The 16,652-nt window shown below is 34.7% G+C and overlaps 1 protein-coding gene across 5 annotated transcripts; it reads right to left on the reverse strand.

The window, feature by feature from the left end:
- Positions 1 to 4,046: 4,046 nt before the first annotated feature.
- LOC134537581 (uncharacterized) lies at positions 4,047 to 15,756 on the reverse strand. Of its 5 annotated transcripts, none has more exons than XM_063378171.1 (7): positions 12,591 to 15,741; positions 10,687 to 10,889; positions 9,162 to 9,452; positions 8,830 to 9,077; positions 8,579 to 8,738; positions 6,940 to 7,042; positions 4,047 to 4,142 (listed from the first exon to the last, which is right to left on the reverse strand). In XM_063378171.1, the coding sequence occupies exons 2-7, from the start codon at positions 10,880 to 10,882 to the stop codon at positions 4,097 to 4,099; spliced, it is 1,044 nt and encodes a 347-aa protein (XP_063234241.1). In that variant the 5' UTR covers positions 10,883 to 10,889; positions 12,591 to 15,741; the 3' UTR covers positions 4,047 to 4,096. The 5 variants fall into 5 exon arrangements, with proteins under 5 accessions (XP_063234241.1, XP_063234240.1, XP_063234239.1 ...); XM_063378170.1 differs by having other exon boundaries at positions 15,090 to 15,740; XM_063378169.1 differs by having other exon boundaries at positions 10,687 to 15,740.
- Between the last annotated feature and the right edge of the window lie 896 nt (positions 15,757 to 16,652).

Below are 16,652 nucleotides of genomic sequence, written 5' to 3' on the forward strand. Positions count from 1 at the left end.
CTGGGTTTACAATTGATTTCCTTAAGAATTATAACTTAGCATCGAGCACACAATTAAGTCAAAACTATATTTTCCAGTTTATGATTGACATAGAAGTCGTTAATTCTAACCAATCACAGCACAAAACACATGGTCGGCCATTGTTCGAAACGGAGAAGCAGGTTTGAAATAGGTTAAGCTGGGTTTACGATTGATTTCCTTAAGAATTATAACTTAACATCGAGCACACGATTAAGTAAAAACTACATTTTCCAGTTTATGATTGACATAGAAGTCTTTACTTATAACCAATCACAGCACAAAACACATGGTCGGCCATTGTTCGAAACGGAGAAGCAGGTTTGAAATAGGTTATTGACAAATGGGATATCTTTTTTTCGAAATGGATGATGATTACAAATGACAAATATACGAATTCTAACCTAAAATACTGCCTCGCTCGGTCCAATAATAAGACATAAACTTCCGGTTGAAAGGTTCCGGTTTGTTGTGATTGGTCGCTTCCCTTAAGTATTAACGAAAAATATAAAATATAACCATTTCTGTCAAGTCTTAAGTCATCATATGGTTCGCACTCGACCCGTCAAAATTCACACACGACAATCATAAACCATTCCACTAGTTTACATAGAGTCATATGGTAAGTACACGACTAAGTCTTAAGTCTTAATTCTTAATTTTCAATCGTAAACCCACCTTTATTGATAAATGGGATATCTATTTTTCGAAATGGATGATGATTACAAATGACAAATATACGAATTCTAACCCAAAATACTGCTTCGCTCGGTCCAATAATAAGACATAAACTTCCGGTTTGTTGTGATTGGTCGCTTCCCTTAAGTCTTAACGAAAAATATAAAATATAACCATTTCTGTCAAGTCTTAAGGCATCATATGGTTCGCACACGACCCGTCAAAATTCACACACGACAATCATAAACCATTCCACTAGTTTACATAGAGTCATATGGTAAGTACACGACTAAATCTTAAGTCTTAATTCTTAATTTTCAATCGTAAACCCACCTTTAAGGGAAGCGACCAATCACAACAAACCGGAACCTTTCAGCCGGAAGTTTATGTCTTGGTATTGTACCGAGCGAGGCAGTATTTTTTGGTTAGAATTCGTATATTTGTAATTTGTAATCATCATCCATTTCGAAAAATAGATATCCCATTTGTCAATATCCTATTTCAAACTTGCTTCTCCATTACGAACAATGGCCGACCATGTGTTTTGTGCTGTGATTGTTTGGAATTAACGACTTCTATGTCAATCATAAACTGGAAATTGTAGTTTTGACTTAATCATGTGCTCGATGTTAAGTTATAATTCTTAAGGAAATCAATTGTAAACCCAGCTTAATTCCGCTAGCGGAATGATTCATGCTTCATTCCGACAGACAGCTAAATGTCTGTTCTTGAAAATGCTTTAGCGGCTATCGGAATTAACATTGCCGGGTTGATGAAAAGTCTCTATGAAAGTGTGGCAACTTTGCTTTTAGTGATGATGTCATTGATAGAATGCCAATCACAATGAAGAAAACAGCTTTTCTCATGAAAGTGTGTTATTTTTCCATTGTATTCATCTCTGTAATTTCTTTTACTATTTACAATACAAGTTTCTAGGTTATTCATTTCTGTCTCTGATGTATGGATGATGAAGTAATCTGTATGAATATATAAATAATAATTAAAACTGAGGAACAGAAAATTCTGTTACCTGACGTCGTACCTCCTGAGGGAGAAAAGCCCAGGCCCCACCCCGCAAGTAGAAGATCCCGCTGGCGGAACACATCCCTAGCCCTTGCCCCGAGTTAAGACGCAACTGTGCCGACGCCTCGACGTAACGATGTCTGGCGTCCCTCCGTAGCTATGCCGCACCATGCCTGTGACAAGGCCTAACCCAGGCTTGTAAAGAGAGGGGGGGGTGTCTAACATCGTACCTCCTTGCCTCTTGGTTAGAGCATGGGTCCCAGCCCTGTTCCTGGTGCGCGCTGTGTTTGTGACATCACTTACGCTCTGTGCGCGTGGGAGTGGCGTCCTAGTGTTCTGGTATGCAGTCCAATCTGAGCCACCGCCGAAGCCAGACGCGGTCGCTAGACACTTTATCATTATCTTTTTATTTATGTTTTACTGTTTGTTCTCATCATTAGTTGTTAGTGTTTTATCTCTGCCTTTATGTCATGGACTGCAAGCAAGTGACACGTAAATAACAATATAGCCAGAGTATCGAGTGTGTATTTTGTAGCGATACTTCCTAGTGCAGATCAGTGTCTCTGAACTGTGAGTAGTCTTTACCCACACAGCACAAGGCTATCCAATGGATGTCCGTAGGATATCCTACATGGATATTCTGGATATCCATAGGATATCCTGAGATCTCCAAGGGATATTTGTGGGATGTCCTCTGGTAGTCCCAATGTCCACTTTGTGGATATTCCCCCGACATCCGTGTCGGACATCCCCCGGACATCCGTGTAGGTCATCTCCCCGACATCCGTGTAGGACATCCCCCCGACATCCGTGTAGGACATCCCCCCGACATCCGTGTAGGACATCCCCCGGACATCCGTGTAGGTCATCTCCCCGACATCCGTGTAGGACATCCCCCCGACATCCGTGTAGGACATCCCCCCGACATCCGTGTAGGACATCTCCCCGACATCCGTGTAGGACATCCCCCCGACATCCATGTAGGACATCCCCCCGACATCCTTGTAGGACATCCCCCGGACATCCGTGACGGACATCCCCCCGACATCCATGTAGGACATCCCCCCGACATCCATGTAGAACATGGACGTCCGTGGCAAACATCCTCCCGACGCTCGTGATGTATATCCCTCGGACATCTGGGATTGACACTCCCAGACATCTGTGGAGAACATTTGTCAGTTGTCTGCATGGCATAAATATTTGGGTATCCGCAAATGGTATCTCATCATTGTACATCACCTACATTACCTGAAAATCATGGGTGTTATCTTACAGGTTCCTCTAGATATAGAACTGTAAATTTCCTAGATGTTTATGGTAAATTAGTTTTCTTGACTATAACTGTGTTGCTGTCTAAAAATGTACCCTACATTAATTTACTTCTCGTATTATATAATATCATAGTTATAAGGATATAGTTTTACTTTAACAGTTCTTACATTTGGCTTTACATGCATACAAACAGGTTTACAATTTTAGTAGAAATTCCATGCCACAAAGATGACACACCTTATATTGGTATTATCAAAATCTTCCATCATCCGTTTTAATAAAAGAAGTGTCTTGTTTTGATGTTGCGATTATGATCTATTTTCACTCATCATTTCATATATGCATCAGCCATGCATAGTAAAATAATTAAAAAGAACTCAGGTTAGTCATTAGCAACACTTTTTTCCTAAATAAAAGCTATAGGTTTACAACTAGTCCTCAAAGAATGTCCAACATTTCATTGTAAACATTGCATGTCTGCATTTCAAGTGATTATCACCTGAAACTTGTAGCATTAAGCTTATCAATCATTTAATATATATCTGTCAGAGGAAGGACAGTTCTCATTACCAACATATACATTTATTTGACAAAAATTTGTTTAATAATCATTTACATCTATTATGTGTCACTGGCCTAACCCTGTCTAACTTGGATTATGGACACAACATAGATATAACTTAATTATAATGAAACAATTTAGACTTTAACCTAATTATTTATTGCCTATTAATAGAAAATTGTTGTGAAAAACATTTGTTTTACTATTTATTAAATATTTGTGTTATCTGAATGGTTGTTACTTGTTAAAAGCAATTGAGGATGGTTTACATGGTGTTTGAAATGCATGTTATATTTTTGAAATGGCCAAATGTATTTGTAAATGTAGTATGTAAAAGACACACAATTAATTAGATTCACCGCCAAGGAACAGCATTCTACTAATTCCAGGCCACAAAATATGTTAGAATCATACAAACACTTAAGTAGACTGGTCACAATAAAAAAACTGATTAGGAAATCTTATTTTTATCAAGAAATAAAACTTTAGATACAGTATTTGTATGGAAAAGTATTTATTAGTGAAAAAATAATATAAAATTCAAGGCAATGCTGGTGCTGCAGCAACTTGTAACCTCTGGATTCTCCTGGAACACAAAATAATAACATATGTACAACACTTTTAAAGCCAGTGCTTTTTAACTGAAAAACCCCATACACCTCTACAAATTGTATGCAAAAAAAAAACCTCAAGTTCTACATAGATATTGCATGCTAGCATTTGCAAATATTCTATATGTAGTACACCAAATTATAAAAGTAAAAATCTGAAATCTATAACCTCTTTTCAAGAAAACACTTTAATACATAATTATATATACACATACAGGATGTAACTCAATAATGTCTAAAACAATTTTTCGGGGATGTTGAGACCAGTAAAATGATGCGGCACACTTTGGGTCGCAACAGGTGGGAAATAAATGATGATCGCCACAAGTTGTGTACCCTGATGTTCACAACCTTAGTTGAAGTGGTGACAACTGGCGCTGTATCAGCATTTTGAATGGGGTGAGTCATTCAGATCCGGTGAACTTTCGATTTTCTAAGAAAATGGGCTACTTACAGCTGTAAAATCTTTCCTTTCAGTTGTTCATGGTCTACTGCTTCTGCTAGAGCAGCTTAAATTAGGGATCATCAAGAAATGTGACTTATACTGACCCTGCTCTACTTAAAAGCAAAACATTCAATCAATTACACTCCTCTTTCGAAATATGCTTGATATAATAATTATACTGATGGAACTCAATGCCCTTATTAGCATAAACATATGAAATGACCCGCATCACAATAAACAACCATATCTGTATGCAGATCAAAAGAGCATTTAATAAGGGACATCTCTAGTGAAAGCTAAACTCCAAATTAAACTGTTTAACAGCCTTAAAGCATACTCTTTGAACTGTAAGATAATGTCACTCATAGTGACATTTAACATTAAGTGATTTGCAAAATGTCTCTGATGGCAGTTTTTTTATTTATTTTTAGGCAACCTCCTCAATCTTATTTATTTGCCAGGTGTGTGTATTCAAACTCTGCTCACAGCTTGTAAAGAGAAAAAAAAAAATCCTGGTTAACATGACTTACCGGACACAATGCCGTGCCACCACACGAGCGAGTCTGCCTGCCCAATTAACATGGCTGGAAGCAACATTTGCAACTACATCCTACTCGTCTGAAGGCTTAGCAGTAAAGAACTTTATTGGCGCTCGACTTGCATTCGAAAGAGAAAGGAGGGGAACACCGTGACATAGCCGCCATGTGACCACAGTCCGTACCAAACTGACACTCGATGATAGATAATCAATTGTTTGCTGTCTAATTGCACTGGCAGGTGGCGATAATTCCAATTAACAGCGAGGGGGCCTCGAAGAAATACTCAGAATGGGCTGATCCTGTTCAGTATGAAAAAAAAAAAAACTTCTAACAAATATGTATGTAATCATATTGACAACATGGCTTGTCACAATGGCAAGGTTAGGTAAACCTACACCACATTGCAAACAACTGAAAAACAATATTAAGCTGCAAATAACCTTGCCAATCCTGCATTAAACCTCTGATGGCACGTTAAAAAAGATTTTATTCTCACATTTTAGTATGTTGGGGAGGAATTTTTTTTATAAATATTGGGTAAATAATTATGTAATTTGTAAGTTTTTAATGAACAGTGCCAGAAGGATTTTTGAGCTATTATTTTCCTTTAAACAAGTGTCTATGTATTTTGTATGTGGATAAATTGCAGTGAATTGCATTTAAAAAGCGGCTCTACTGAAATTAATACACAATTTAGTTATACCACCTACATCTTATGTCATTTGCTCCCACAAGGAGTGTAAGATATGTTTTGAATTTTACTTGTAACGGCATCTAGTCAGTAAGAAAAATCCGTCAGAAATGTATAGTTTACCATTTCCCAAAAGGAATAATGCTGTTCATGAAAAATTGTCTATTAAATAAATTAAAAAATAAATAAAACATTAGGTTCAATCATCAATTATGGTTTCAGGGTGAACTATTTTCATAATTACAAGCCTACACAAGTAAATTCACTACTAAAATCAACACCATTGTCAAGATATTATGTTTCTTAAAGTTTCCCATGAAAGTAAATATTTGAGTTGGAATTCTTATGAACAATTTTAGTTTGCTTAAACAACTTTCCAGTATAACTGAATGTCATGCAGTTTATGCAGCAGCCTTGGCCCATCACATGCAGGATGATGGAGTTTAGTAAAGGCTTGTATTAATTTTGTGTAATCAATTTATGTTTATCACATATGGTGTTGACAAAATTGCAATAAAGCCACAGAATTAGTCGCTAATCTGATAACCATGATAAACATTAAAAATCTAAGAAAGATGCTCAGCTGCATGGCGTGGATCCTGGGGTGCCCCCCTGGAATTAAGAAGCCCCTCACAAGGGGAGCCTGCCTGCACTTGCAAATGCGTAAATTGGAAACGAGTTTGATGTACACAACTATATTTTATAAAAAACTTTCTGTATATTTTTAAGTTTGTTGCTTATTGCATGCATGTAGGCCAAACTATGGGCAGTATACAATATACAAGCACCGTATCCAGAGATGATGTGTCGATTAATTAATCCCACGCGAAAAATTCTTGGGCTGCACGGGGCCCCCCTGAAAATTTCTGAGGCCCCCCTTGCGAATCCTACAGGTGTAACAATAAGTAGATGTTCACGTCTGAAAAAGTAGTAAAGCAACTTACCACTACGCCTCCAAGCGAGAGAGAGAGAGAAAATAGGTCTAACATTCTAAATTAAATTTGCAAGAGTACTTTTACCGCACATACACATGCTTCCCATGCAATTATTGTGGGAAATTTACTTAATTAAAAAACATAAAAGTTTTTAGTACTTACACTTGTTCATTCATCATTCGCTCCTTTGCATGTCGCAGCCAGGCTTTGATTATGGCAGCTATGTTGTCATTTGTTGCATCTTTTATGTGGTTCCTAGTTATATCTAAAGCATTAAAAACATAGACATATAGAATAATATCTACACACGTTACAACATTAATGATAACATTTCTCACAGTGGTATTATAACTAACAATAAGCCACTAAAGCGCATGTGCTACAATTACAGTCTTCAGCAATAGCCTACTTGCTGGGCACGTTTGGAAAAACTTGAAACATACTTATAAAGCATTATTAGGTAGCTTGTAAGAGACTGACTTATAATGCTCAAACAATTTGAAAAATATAGTTGGTTTGCAGTTAAATGAACATTGTTTTGCTTATTTGGTACTTCCACACTCCATAATATATCCTCAGACATACAAGTCAGGCTTCATACATGTCTAATATCAAGGAAACTAAAAACTATACCATAGACCTATTCCCATCATTAATGCCCCAATTAGGTATTTTGATTAATTTATACTGTTTGGATATCAACAACAAAAACATTCTTGAGGACAGCAATGTAAAAATGAAGACTTTCTTAACTTCAACTTTTTTACCTCAGTTGCTGTCAACTTGGGGTTCGCTAGTATGCGAGTACATTATAATATATGGGAGATAGAGCCAGGGTGTTTTTTCAACAGTTGATTTGCTAAGTATTCGGATAACAGTGAATTGCTTTAGTTACTACTCCCAAAGCAACTGCACTTTTATTGGTTTTACCAGTACTATGATTTCTGATTTTACAAGTGCCTGCAAGGTCTATGTTCATAGCATGAGATTGTATGTGCTGCAATTTAAAAGCATTGTGTTACTGACAAAAACTACTGTCTTCTAATCTAATGAACATACCATATTATATTTAGGTACCTACTTTTTCCACTGCACTGTAGACTAGGTGACCTAAATACATGGACTGTTTTATGGAGCTGATTGAGAAAAGTGGAAAACTAGAGAGTACATTTAATATTTAATTCATTCAAACAAAATTAATTAATAAAAAAAATATTTAGGACACTATGCATAACTCACTTAGGAGACATTCTTAGACAATAACCTTACTGACAAATTACATGAAATGACAACCCAATTACAGGGAAGTGATGAACTGCAAGAAAAGTATAGGAGAAATAAGTGGTGGAGATGGAAGGTACATTAGGAGAATACTGAAAAAACTTGCTAATGTTTGGCAACGTCTACCTTAGTACACACCTGTAATAAAAACATTAACATGGGTGTGTAAGGTATCCATTGACCACAGAAGCCTCTCTAAGTTGCTGTGTACAAGTACAACACACTATGGCTTTAGCCCACTGTACATGCATTAATTTTTCTGGTAGACAAAATAAAAAAGGTGAAAGAATTTGTAAATAAATTACAAGTCTGCCTGTCAAACTTTTAAACTTAAATTTTACATTTACCTATGGTAAGTCATGTTTTGATAACATTATATAAGAATTATTACACAAAGCGACATAAACTTTGACAGTACTGTAATTTCTCAGAAATTAAACAACTGATACAGTTATGTAATAATTTTTAGGAATATAAATTATTTGTTGTTATTGAACAATTATTTGTCGAGATACTTTACCTTGGATAATTTTACACAGTAACAATGCAGAAAAAACTCTCTTCTTTTTCCCACCCACATAGCTAAATTTCTCTGCTAGTGTGTTGGTAAAAATTATCTCCAGTAAATTTTTGACAACTGACTTCAGGTCTCCTCCTCCAATCTTGGACAGCTCAATCACCTGTAATATAATACCAATACCTCATGGTTAGTATACCGTATTACAGGTTTAACTTACGACAGAACAAAAAAACCAAGAATCATGATTTTACCAGACATCTTTTATAATCTTCACTGTTTAGTTTTTCTTCCACTACTAACAATTGTTCTTCATTAGTCAAAGGGAAGTCACTTAATATTTGTTCATATCCAGAGCTCTCAATTGTTTCGGGTAGACTGATCTTTACACTGTCCAATTTCTCCAATTTCTGGAGGATTTCTCTCTGGGTCACCATCACCGCACCCAATTTATTCTTTAAGTCAGTAATCATTCTGATGATCATTTCTTGAAATGGTGTACCTAAAAATATAAAGACATACATATTCTAAACTATTACATAGCAAAACATTCAAAACTATAATACGAAATACCGAGTTAACATACTTTGCAGTTCATTCACCATAGTTTGGCTGGTATGGTCACCAGAATTAAGAATTGTAGATGATGAAGGTATATTTCTTTCACGAACAAGAGGTTTTGGTTTTGGTATAGGTGCTTTAGGGAAAACTGGCAATCTTGTTTCTTTGGTCACATATTCATCCTCAGAACTCGAAGAATTATGCCTTTGGGCATGTTCACGTCTACGTCTTTTTGCAGTTTCAGCGTCATCTTCTGAATTTATGTCTGAGAAAACTTCAGCTTCTCTTAGCTTTCTTTTCCCCTTCTCAAAAGTATCTGCAAACAAATAAAATGTTTTGGTAGTAGGCCAAGGTGTACTATTAAAAAACCTGTAATTGTTTATGAGAGAGGTTTTGGTAAAAAGTGGAGTTAAAAATTAAGTTAAAGCTGTTTTAGAATCTACATACTGTCAATGTGCATTTGTTCATTGTTCAAAGCGCACTGTCCTCAAGTGACTATAAGTAATTTTTTTTTCACAGTGTAGCTAATAGTATTGCAAATGTACATGATGAATATTTTCTATAAATATGTAAATATGTTAGTTATTGCTAGAGACACATTTATCATGTAGTAGGTTTACATGTAATTAGTTAATGATGTCGTAAATTAGATATAGGTATTTGCATCATAATATGTGTAAAATTAACATGACACAAACAAATGTATGATTACTTCTCTGTTGCAGTAAATTTTCTTCTTCGTCAAGTGTGTGTGTAGTATAGGCCTCCTATCTTTCCTACATGTAATATATTCACCTACCTGTAATATATGAAATTCCTCGCTCGCATGTTTATTTATCAACTAAGTATTTGTTTTGCTCTGAAAACTGTGTGTGTTCCAATATCAACAACACACCAAGTGCAGAATCGATCACACTCAGTTCGTGCAATGACATCACAGTTGCATTTTTTCAGTGTACGGAGTACACTCAGTGTAGTTCAGTGTCAAGTAATTGGATGATGCCATTAGACATTTAACTTATTTCTTCTTCATGTAAACCAAAATTTTGCTTCCACGGCTTCTATGAAACCCCTCCAGGTTAGTTTTTAACATTACATATTAAATATTACTCCTTCCAAAATCAAGATCATGAAGCATTTAGGTCATTTCACAAAAAACTTTTCATGTCTGTTTATGTGTTTTGTATTGCTTATTTCCTGTAGCTATTTGTCATTTCCTACATATTAATGCTCTTTTGTTCACCATACCAATTTCCTTCATAATTATTTTACGTAATTCATTACATTTTATCATTAAAAACATTTCATTTAGCCTCCGTTTTTGTCTTATTTTCATAGACCACATCACAATGGCATATCTTGGCTTCTAATATGTTTACAAAAAACCCACTTTGCTACTTTATTTTATTCTAAAAAAATCTCTATTCTGAATTAATTTTTGCCAATCGTTTTACCAAAATCCGCACTCCTGAACAGTTACCAAACATTTTAATTTTTTCATACTATTTGAAATTTATTATAAAAATCAATTTTGGTAGTATTTTTCTCACCTGCTGTGCCCATTATTCGTAGAAGAGGGAACTGTTTCCATGAATCTTCATAAGGTTCCAGTCTTTCCACAGCTGTATCATATCGCTTGTTAGAGGTAAATGCAGGCCAATACGCATGGCTCTTCTTCGGAGTTATCCACTTGGAAGGTAAAATTTGCTGACCATCAGAAAATTCAACAATTGAATATGGCTCCATACCTGTTCTGAAATACACAAAAATCATGAGGTAAATGACCTTAAATTCGACAGGGGTCTAAATTTCGACCATTCAGTTTATTTGGGTGTATGGAATTGTAACTGTCGCCATGCACGTTTACCAGTAATAGTTCACATTCCTGGTGATAAGTTTGTCACTGATAAAAAAAATATTCATTGTGCCATTTGTGATTTTCATGGGAAAAACCATTTGTTAGCGAAATATCGTGAGCATGTTTAGCAATTAAGGTCTCCATTGCACAATTTCACATTTTTTTATATTTTGTTTGGTTCATTACCACAAGGAAATGTTGCTTGACAATTGGGACATAAATGTTGCTTGACAATTGGGACATAAATGTTGGTATACAAATATTTTCATAAAGTGTTTGTATAATGTGGTCAAAAATCAGAACACAAAAAATGGCAGCTGTACCAAAATTTGAGCAATGTCAGGAAATATAAATATATATTGAATGTGTCTGTTTCCAATTTTGTAGTAATAAAATAAAATATTTTCACTAAATATTAATTTATTTTAATAAACTATAGCAAAACCTAACATGTAACAATATCCGAGTATCGGTTTAGCCTATTTTAGCAAAAAAAAAAAAAAAAAAAAATGCACCACTGGTCGTCATTCACATAGAAATGTGTGAGATTTCACCGTTTCCAATGTCCTGATAAGAAAATAAAAGGTTCTTTTTACAAAATATACATTCAATAGACTGATGTGTCCCAAATTAAGTTACGTTATAGCATAGCCCACAGTTACTGCAACACTAATATTGTGTTTTACCATATTTTATATGTTGATGTTTATGAAGTGCAGTAAATTTATGTCATTTGTGTTTCTTGTGGATTTCATATTGTAAGTTAAACATAATTTCTTAATTTGTTTGGGGCATTAAATTCATTACTCAAATTTAGATATGCAGTTACAAATTTGCATTGAAATATATTGAGTATGTGGCAATAAAAGAGCTGCAGCCCCCAAAATGTTTTAGTAAAGATTGGAAAGAGTTTGGAAAGTACATAAGTTATATGGAAATTGTCCATATTTGAAAAAGTAATTTATTACAACAATCACAATAACTTTTGTTTCAATAGTCATTCCAAAGCAAAAACAATATTTTACATTGAGGAAAATGGTGTTTGTAATGATAAAATTCTACTGTGTAACCCTTTTTAACAATAAATTGATATGATGTAGAACTACAATCTGCACCAAATGTATATATGCAGGTGGAGGTGTAAACAAATGAATAACCCTATTTGTAATCAACAACTTATATAAACATATATTGATTAAAAGAACAGCTGTGGGAACACTGAGCTAAGTGCTTAGCCTATATATGGCTTAAGAGCTTATAATGTTGAAATCTGAGCACTTTTGTACTATAGTTTAATTTTTATGTAATATGTCTATGAAATTCATATCTTACCTAGCATATCAACAGTACTGAAATAAAATGAAAAGCACTATCAAGAATTTTTCTTTTTAGAAGTAGGTACCAAAAATAAAATTTTGTTATTCATTGTGCAGAGTTCAGCATCCCATTCCCAATATAAAATTTTATGTATGAACCTGACTATAATTTAACTACACAAATTCTGATTGCTGCTCAATACAAAAATATAGGTACTAATCATAATAAATATTTATTATAATATTCCAAAAGAAAACTGTAATCAAAATTCAAACTTACTATAAGTACTTAATTTGCAGTATAGCACCTTATTTTTCCTGATGAAGCAGTGGTACTACTGCAAACTTCTGTTTGTAAGGTATCATGTAAAATTTTTTGCACACCAATGATGCTAGCCAACTTCTTCTGGGTGATAATGAATCAACTAAATATATTCCCAAATCTGATGACTTGCATGGAATTGAGTATAAATCATCTTTCACTAAAAATTCCTTCCCAATTATAACTATGTCATTATTAACAACTGAATGACATATATTTTCAATAAGTATGATAGTGCCATCTTCAAAACCACAACATTTGTCTGCTTCTTTATAAGTGAAAAATTCAAACTTTTGGTATTTAATATTTTTATACTGAGGTCCAACACAATGCTGTGTAAGTGGGCCATCCAAATGTGTAGTTTTTTCATTAACTTTAATACATGTAGGCCTAGGCCTCTCTGTTTCAATAGAAGATGACTTCATTTTTATTTCGCTATAACGACATATTAACTGCTGGAGTGGCTTTTCTGATTTCCTGATCCGTTTTTTCAATACTTGCAAATAATTTTCAAATTTGAAAGCACTGAATTTATCAAGGGGACCAAGATTTTTGACATCATCAGTCAAATGAAGAATTCCATGAACATTATGTGACATATGTTCTGTACCATATAAAATTCCAAAAGATGTTACAAAATGTTCAAGTAGTAATCGCACATATTCAAGAAGCTCAACCGAAATCTGGTCAGTACAAAGATATCTGATTGCAATATGTAGTCCAAGAAAGTTAAGATACACATCATTTTCCAAAACTGATTGAGTTACAACTGGACCTGTGTACAGCAGAAACTGGCGGAATTCAGTCGCTTTCCACAAATTCAGAAATGTCAAAGACCTAGGTTTCCTTGCAAATTCGGATGGAGTGTAACCTCGTATCGACTCTAAACAATCTGATATGACTGCAACATTTGAACTCCGCAATCTTACACATGCATTGCCTTTCAACCATAAATGTATCATTTTTCTTGTCACACCTAGGCATACAAGATGCATATAATCCAGTGGAACATTTGAAACAGGGCCAAAATTAGGAATCTGAACCAAAATACTGATGCCAAGGTGGTAATCGTCATCCTGTAAATGTAAGAAAGCATCATCTGTCCTTTTGTTTGCCTCATTAACAGGAAAACAAATTCGACGCTCTCTGTAGTCACCCTGAACACAGCACTTTGTGCAACTTGAGTAACCTGAATGACCTTTAACATTCAGGACAAATGACTTTGCTGGTGCATCACATATTAATTGTCCAATTAAAACTGAGAAATTTTTGCCATTAATACACAACCCCTCCTTACATAAAAAAACAGCTTCTTCAACGAAATCATGTAAAAAATCATTGGCACTTTTTGGTTTTTCATAACCATGATAAATTCCTATAATTAATATATGTTTATAAGGGACCACTGAAGCAAGTATAGGCCAGAAACAACTACTTGATGATCTGGATAATGGCAATCCATCCACAAATATTGAAAGTTCTAAAACTGGTTTATCATATGAAAAAATTCCTACAAAATGCTCCAATTCTTTTTTCAGTCCAAAATGAAAGTAGCATCCTGGACTGATTTGTTTAATTTTATTATGCCTAGGTGTTCCCAAAAAGCTTCGCGCATCTGATGGCAATTCAGCATGACATGGATGAGTTTTCAAAATTTTTAGCAAAGCCGATAATGCAACAAGGCTTATATTATTTTCAAGTGCCCAGTTAGCAATGTTGTGGTTTAATTCAGCAATTTCAGAGCCCAAGTTAGGGATTTTAGAAATAGCTACCAGATTAATTTTTGGAAGCAAAATATTCAAATCTGGTGGATTGTTGAATATATTATGACTATCCAAAGAATCAGTATTTAGTGTACTGTCTGAATCATTGTTAAGAAGATGCGGCGTACTAATTTTATCAGAAATAATAACTGTTTCAGATTCCTTTTCAGAATGTGTTAAATATGATGTACTTCCTGAACATGAAGAGCTCCCCGAATTTAAAAGTGTATTGATTTCTGAACCGGAAACATGTGAAACATTTTCAACCGTCTGCAAATATGTCAAGCGTGAACATGTCTCTTCTGTTGTCATCCGAAGCAAGTGACGAGCAGATAATTTCTCTTTCACCTTAGGCATTTCATTATTTTCCTGTTGCTTTCCTGTGAACATACAAACCTTGGTACATTCTGACAGAGGCGCTCCCGATGAAAAAAAAATCGATAACTATGTTTTTTACATTCTACACACGTCCCTGTATTTACCTTTAAAAGCGCGTTTCTTAATTCCTAAGAGTTTGAGAGAAATCACAATTCGTATGTTCCAGTACAATACCTGACACAACAGCCGCCATTAATTGTTTACCCATACGTTTTTCATATATACTACATTATTACGCAATTTACCCTGAAAGGATGAATGGATTCCTATTCGTTTCTCAGATAAAACATTTTTTAGATAACAGCACAATACATACCTGCGTATTCATACTTCTGCCGCCTTTCTTTTATTAGCCATGTGGATTTATTTAATTTTTGTAAACGAATCACAACCAGAGATAACAAAAGAACGGCGCGATCTGAGCCATAGAACATCCTCCATGGATATCTGTGGGATATCCCTTGTGGACAAACACTTGGAAGAATACATAACATTTCAAAAATAAAAAATTACAGCAATAATGTAATTTTACATATGAAATACTTATTTAAATAATTTCCATTAAAGTAAGAACAAGAAACATTTACCCTCGAAAAACAATAGCTAATGAATATCTGTAACAGATTTGTTATGGATATCCATACAATATTCACAGGCTATCTGGAATGTCCGGGACATACAGTGGACATTTCGGATATGATACGGATATCCGTAGGATATCCTGTGCTGTGTGGGTACGACTAACCAGTCTGTCATCCTAGTGGCCGTGCACTGTACACATGTGTGCGGGAGATGTGCGTAGCGGCGTGTCCACGGGCCATAACACATGAAATACCTCAGAGAAGCCTGCACTGCACTGTTCTCCAGGTTGGGCGATGTCCCTCGGCAAGCTACATGGGTCGGATGGTCCACGACCTGCCACCCTGCAGGAGGCTGCTCTTCTCGAGAGAGCTGGCGCCGGGCAATACCATTAAACAATAATACTGCCGAGAGACATCCGTCATGTCTACACACTCCCTGCAGAGATGGGCCCACGAAATTTTTAAAAGAAAAACATTTTTTAAGCGGGGGAAAATATTATTCTGTAATGAGATTGTCAACTTTATTATTTCTTATGGACAAAAGTATCACAACATAAATATTTACGAAATTTTTACAGATGCATGTGATTTTTTAGTTGTTAAAAAATTCTTATCACTTAAACAGACACACTTTTTAGTCTATAGTTTCTTCTACATTGGCTCCAACTAGAATCATATTTTTGTGTATACTTTTAGGTGAAAATTAATAAATTAAATGCAGTGTTTCTTCGTTCAGCAAATCATTTATGAATATGTACATTAAGATTTTTATAATCAGATCCAGTCATTACAAAATAATAATTTTTATGAACAATTCCTTAGAAATTATTTTGAGGAGACTTTTAATAACTGTTTGGAGTAGGGGCTTATTGGAAACAATCGAAGTAACTATACAAAAACTTTCAGCAATTATATTTTTGGTTATTATTTATTTAAAATACTTGTGTGCATTTTTATTGGTGTATGTTTTCAACAATATTTTCTACATATTTGTACCTACATGGTAGGAATGTTGGCTAGGTTTGCAAGATAGCGAGGGGTAAAAAGGATATTATTTTCACAATCAATTATAACTGAGCACAATTCATGTCTAAATGGACTGATTGCGAGTGCATTTCTATTTTGGAATAAATATACTTTATTACGAATAAAATGAGCTTGCTCTATATAAGGGTACCATTATAATTCTGATCCAATAAAAACATGACATATTTATGCTATAGTTAGTGTGAAAAACGAATTATGTTATACAAAAATCTGTCATAGTACTACTTATCACAAAAAACAACAGATAAGTA

This window comes from Bacillus rossius, chromosome 12 (genome assembly GCF_032445375.1).
Source record: "Bacillus rossius redtenbacheri isolate Brsri chromosome 12, Brsri_v3, whole genome shotgun sequence".
NCBI lineage: Eukaryota > Metazoa > Arthropoda > Insecta > Phasmatodea > Bacillidae > Bacillus > Bacillus rossius.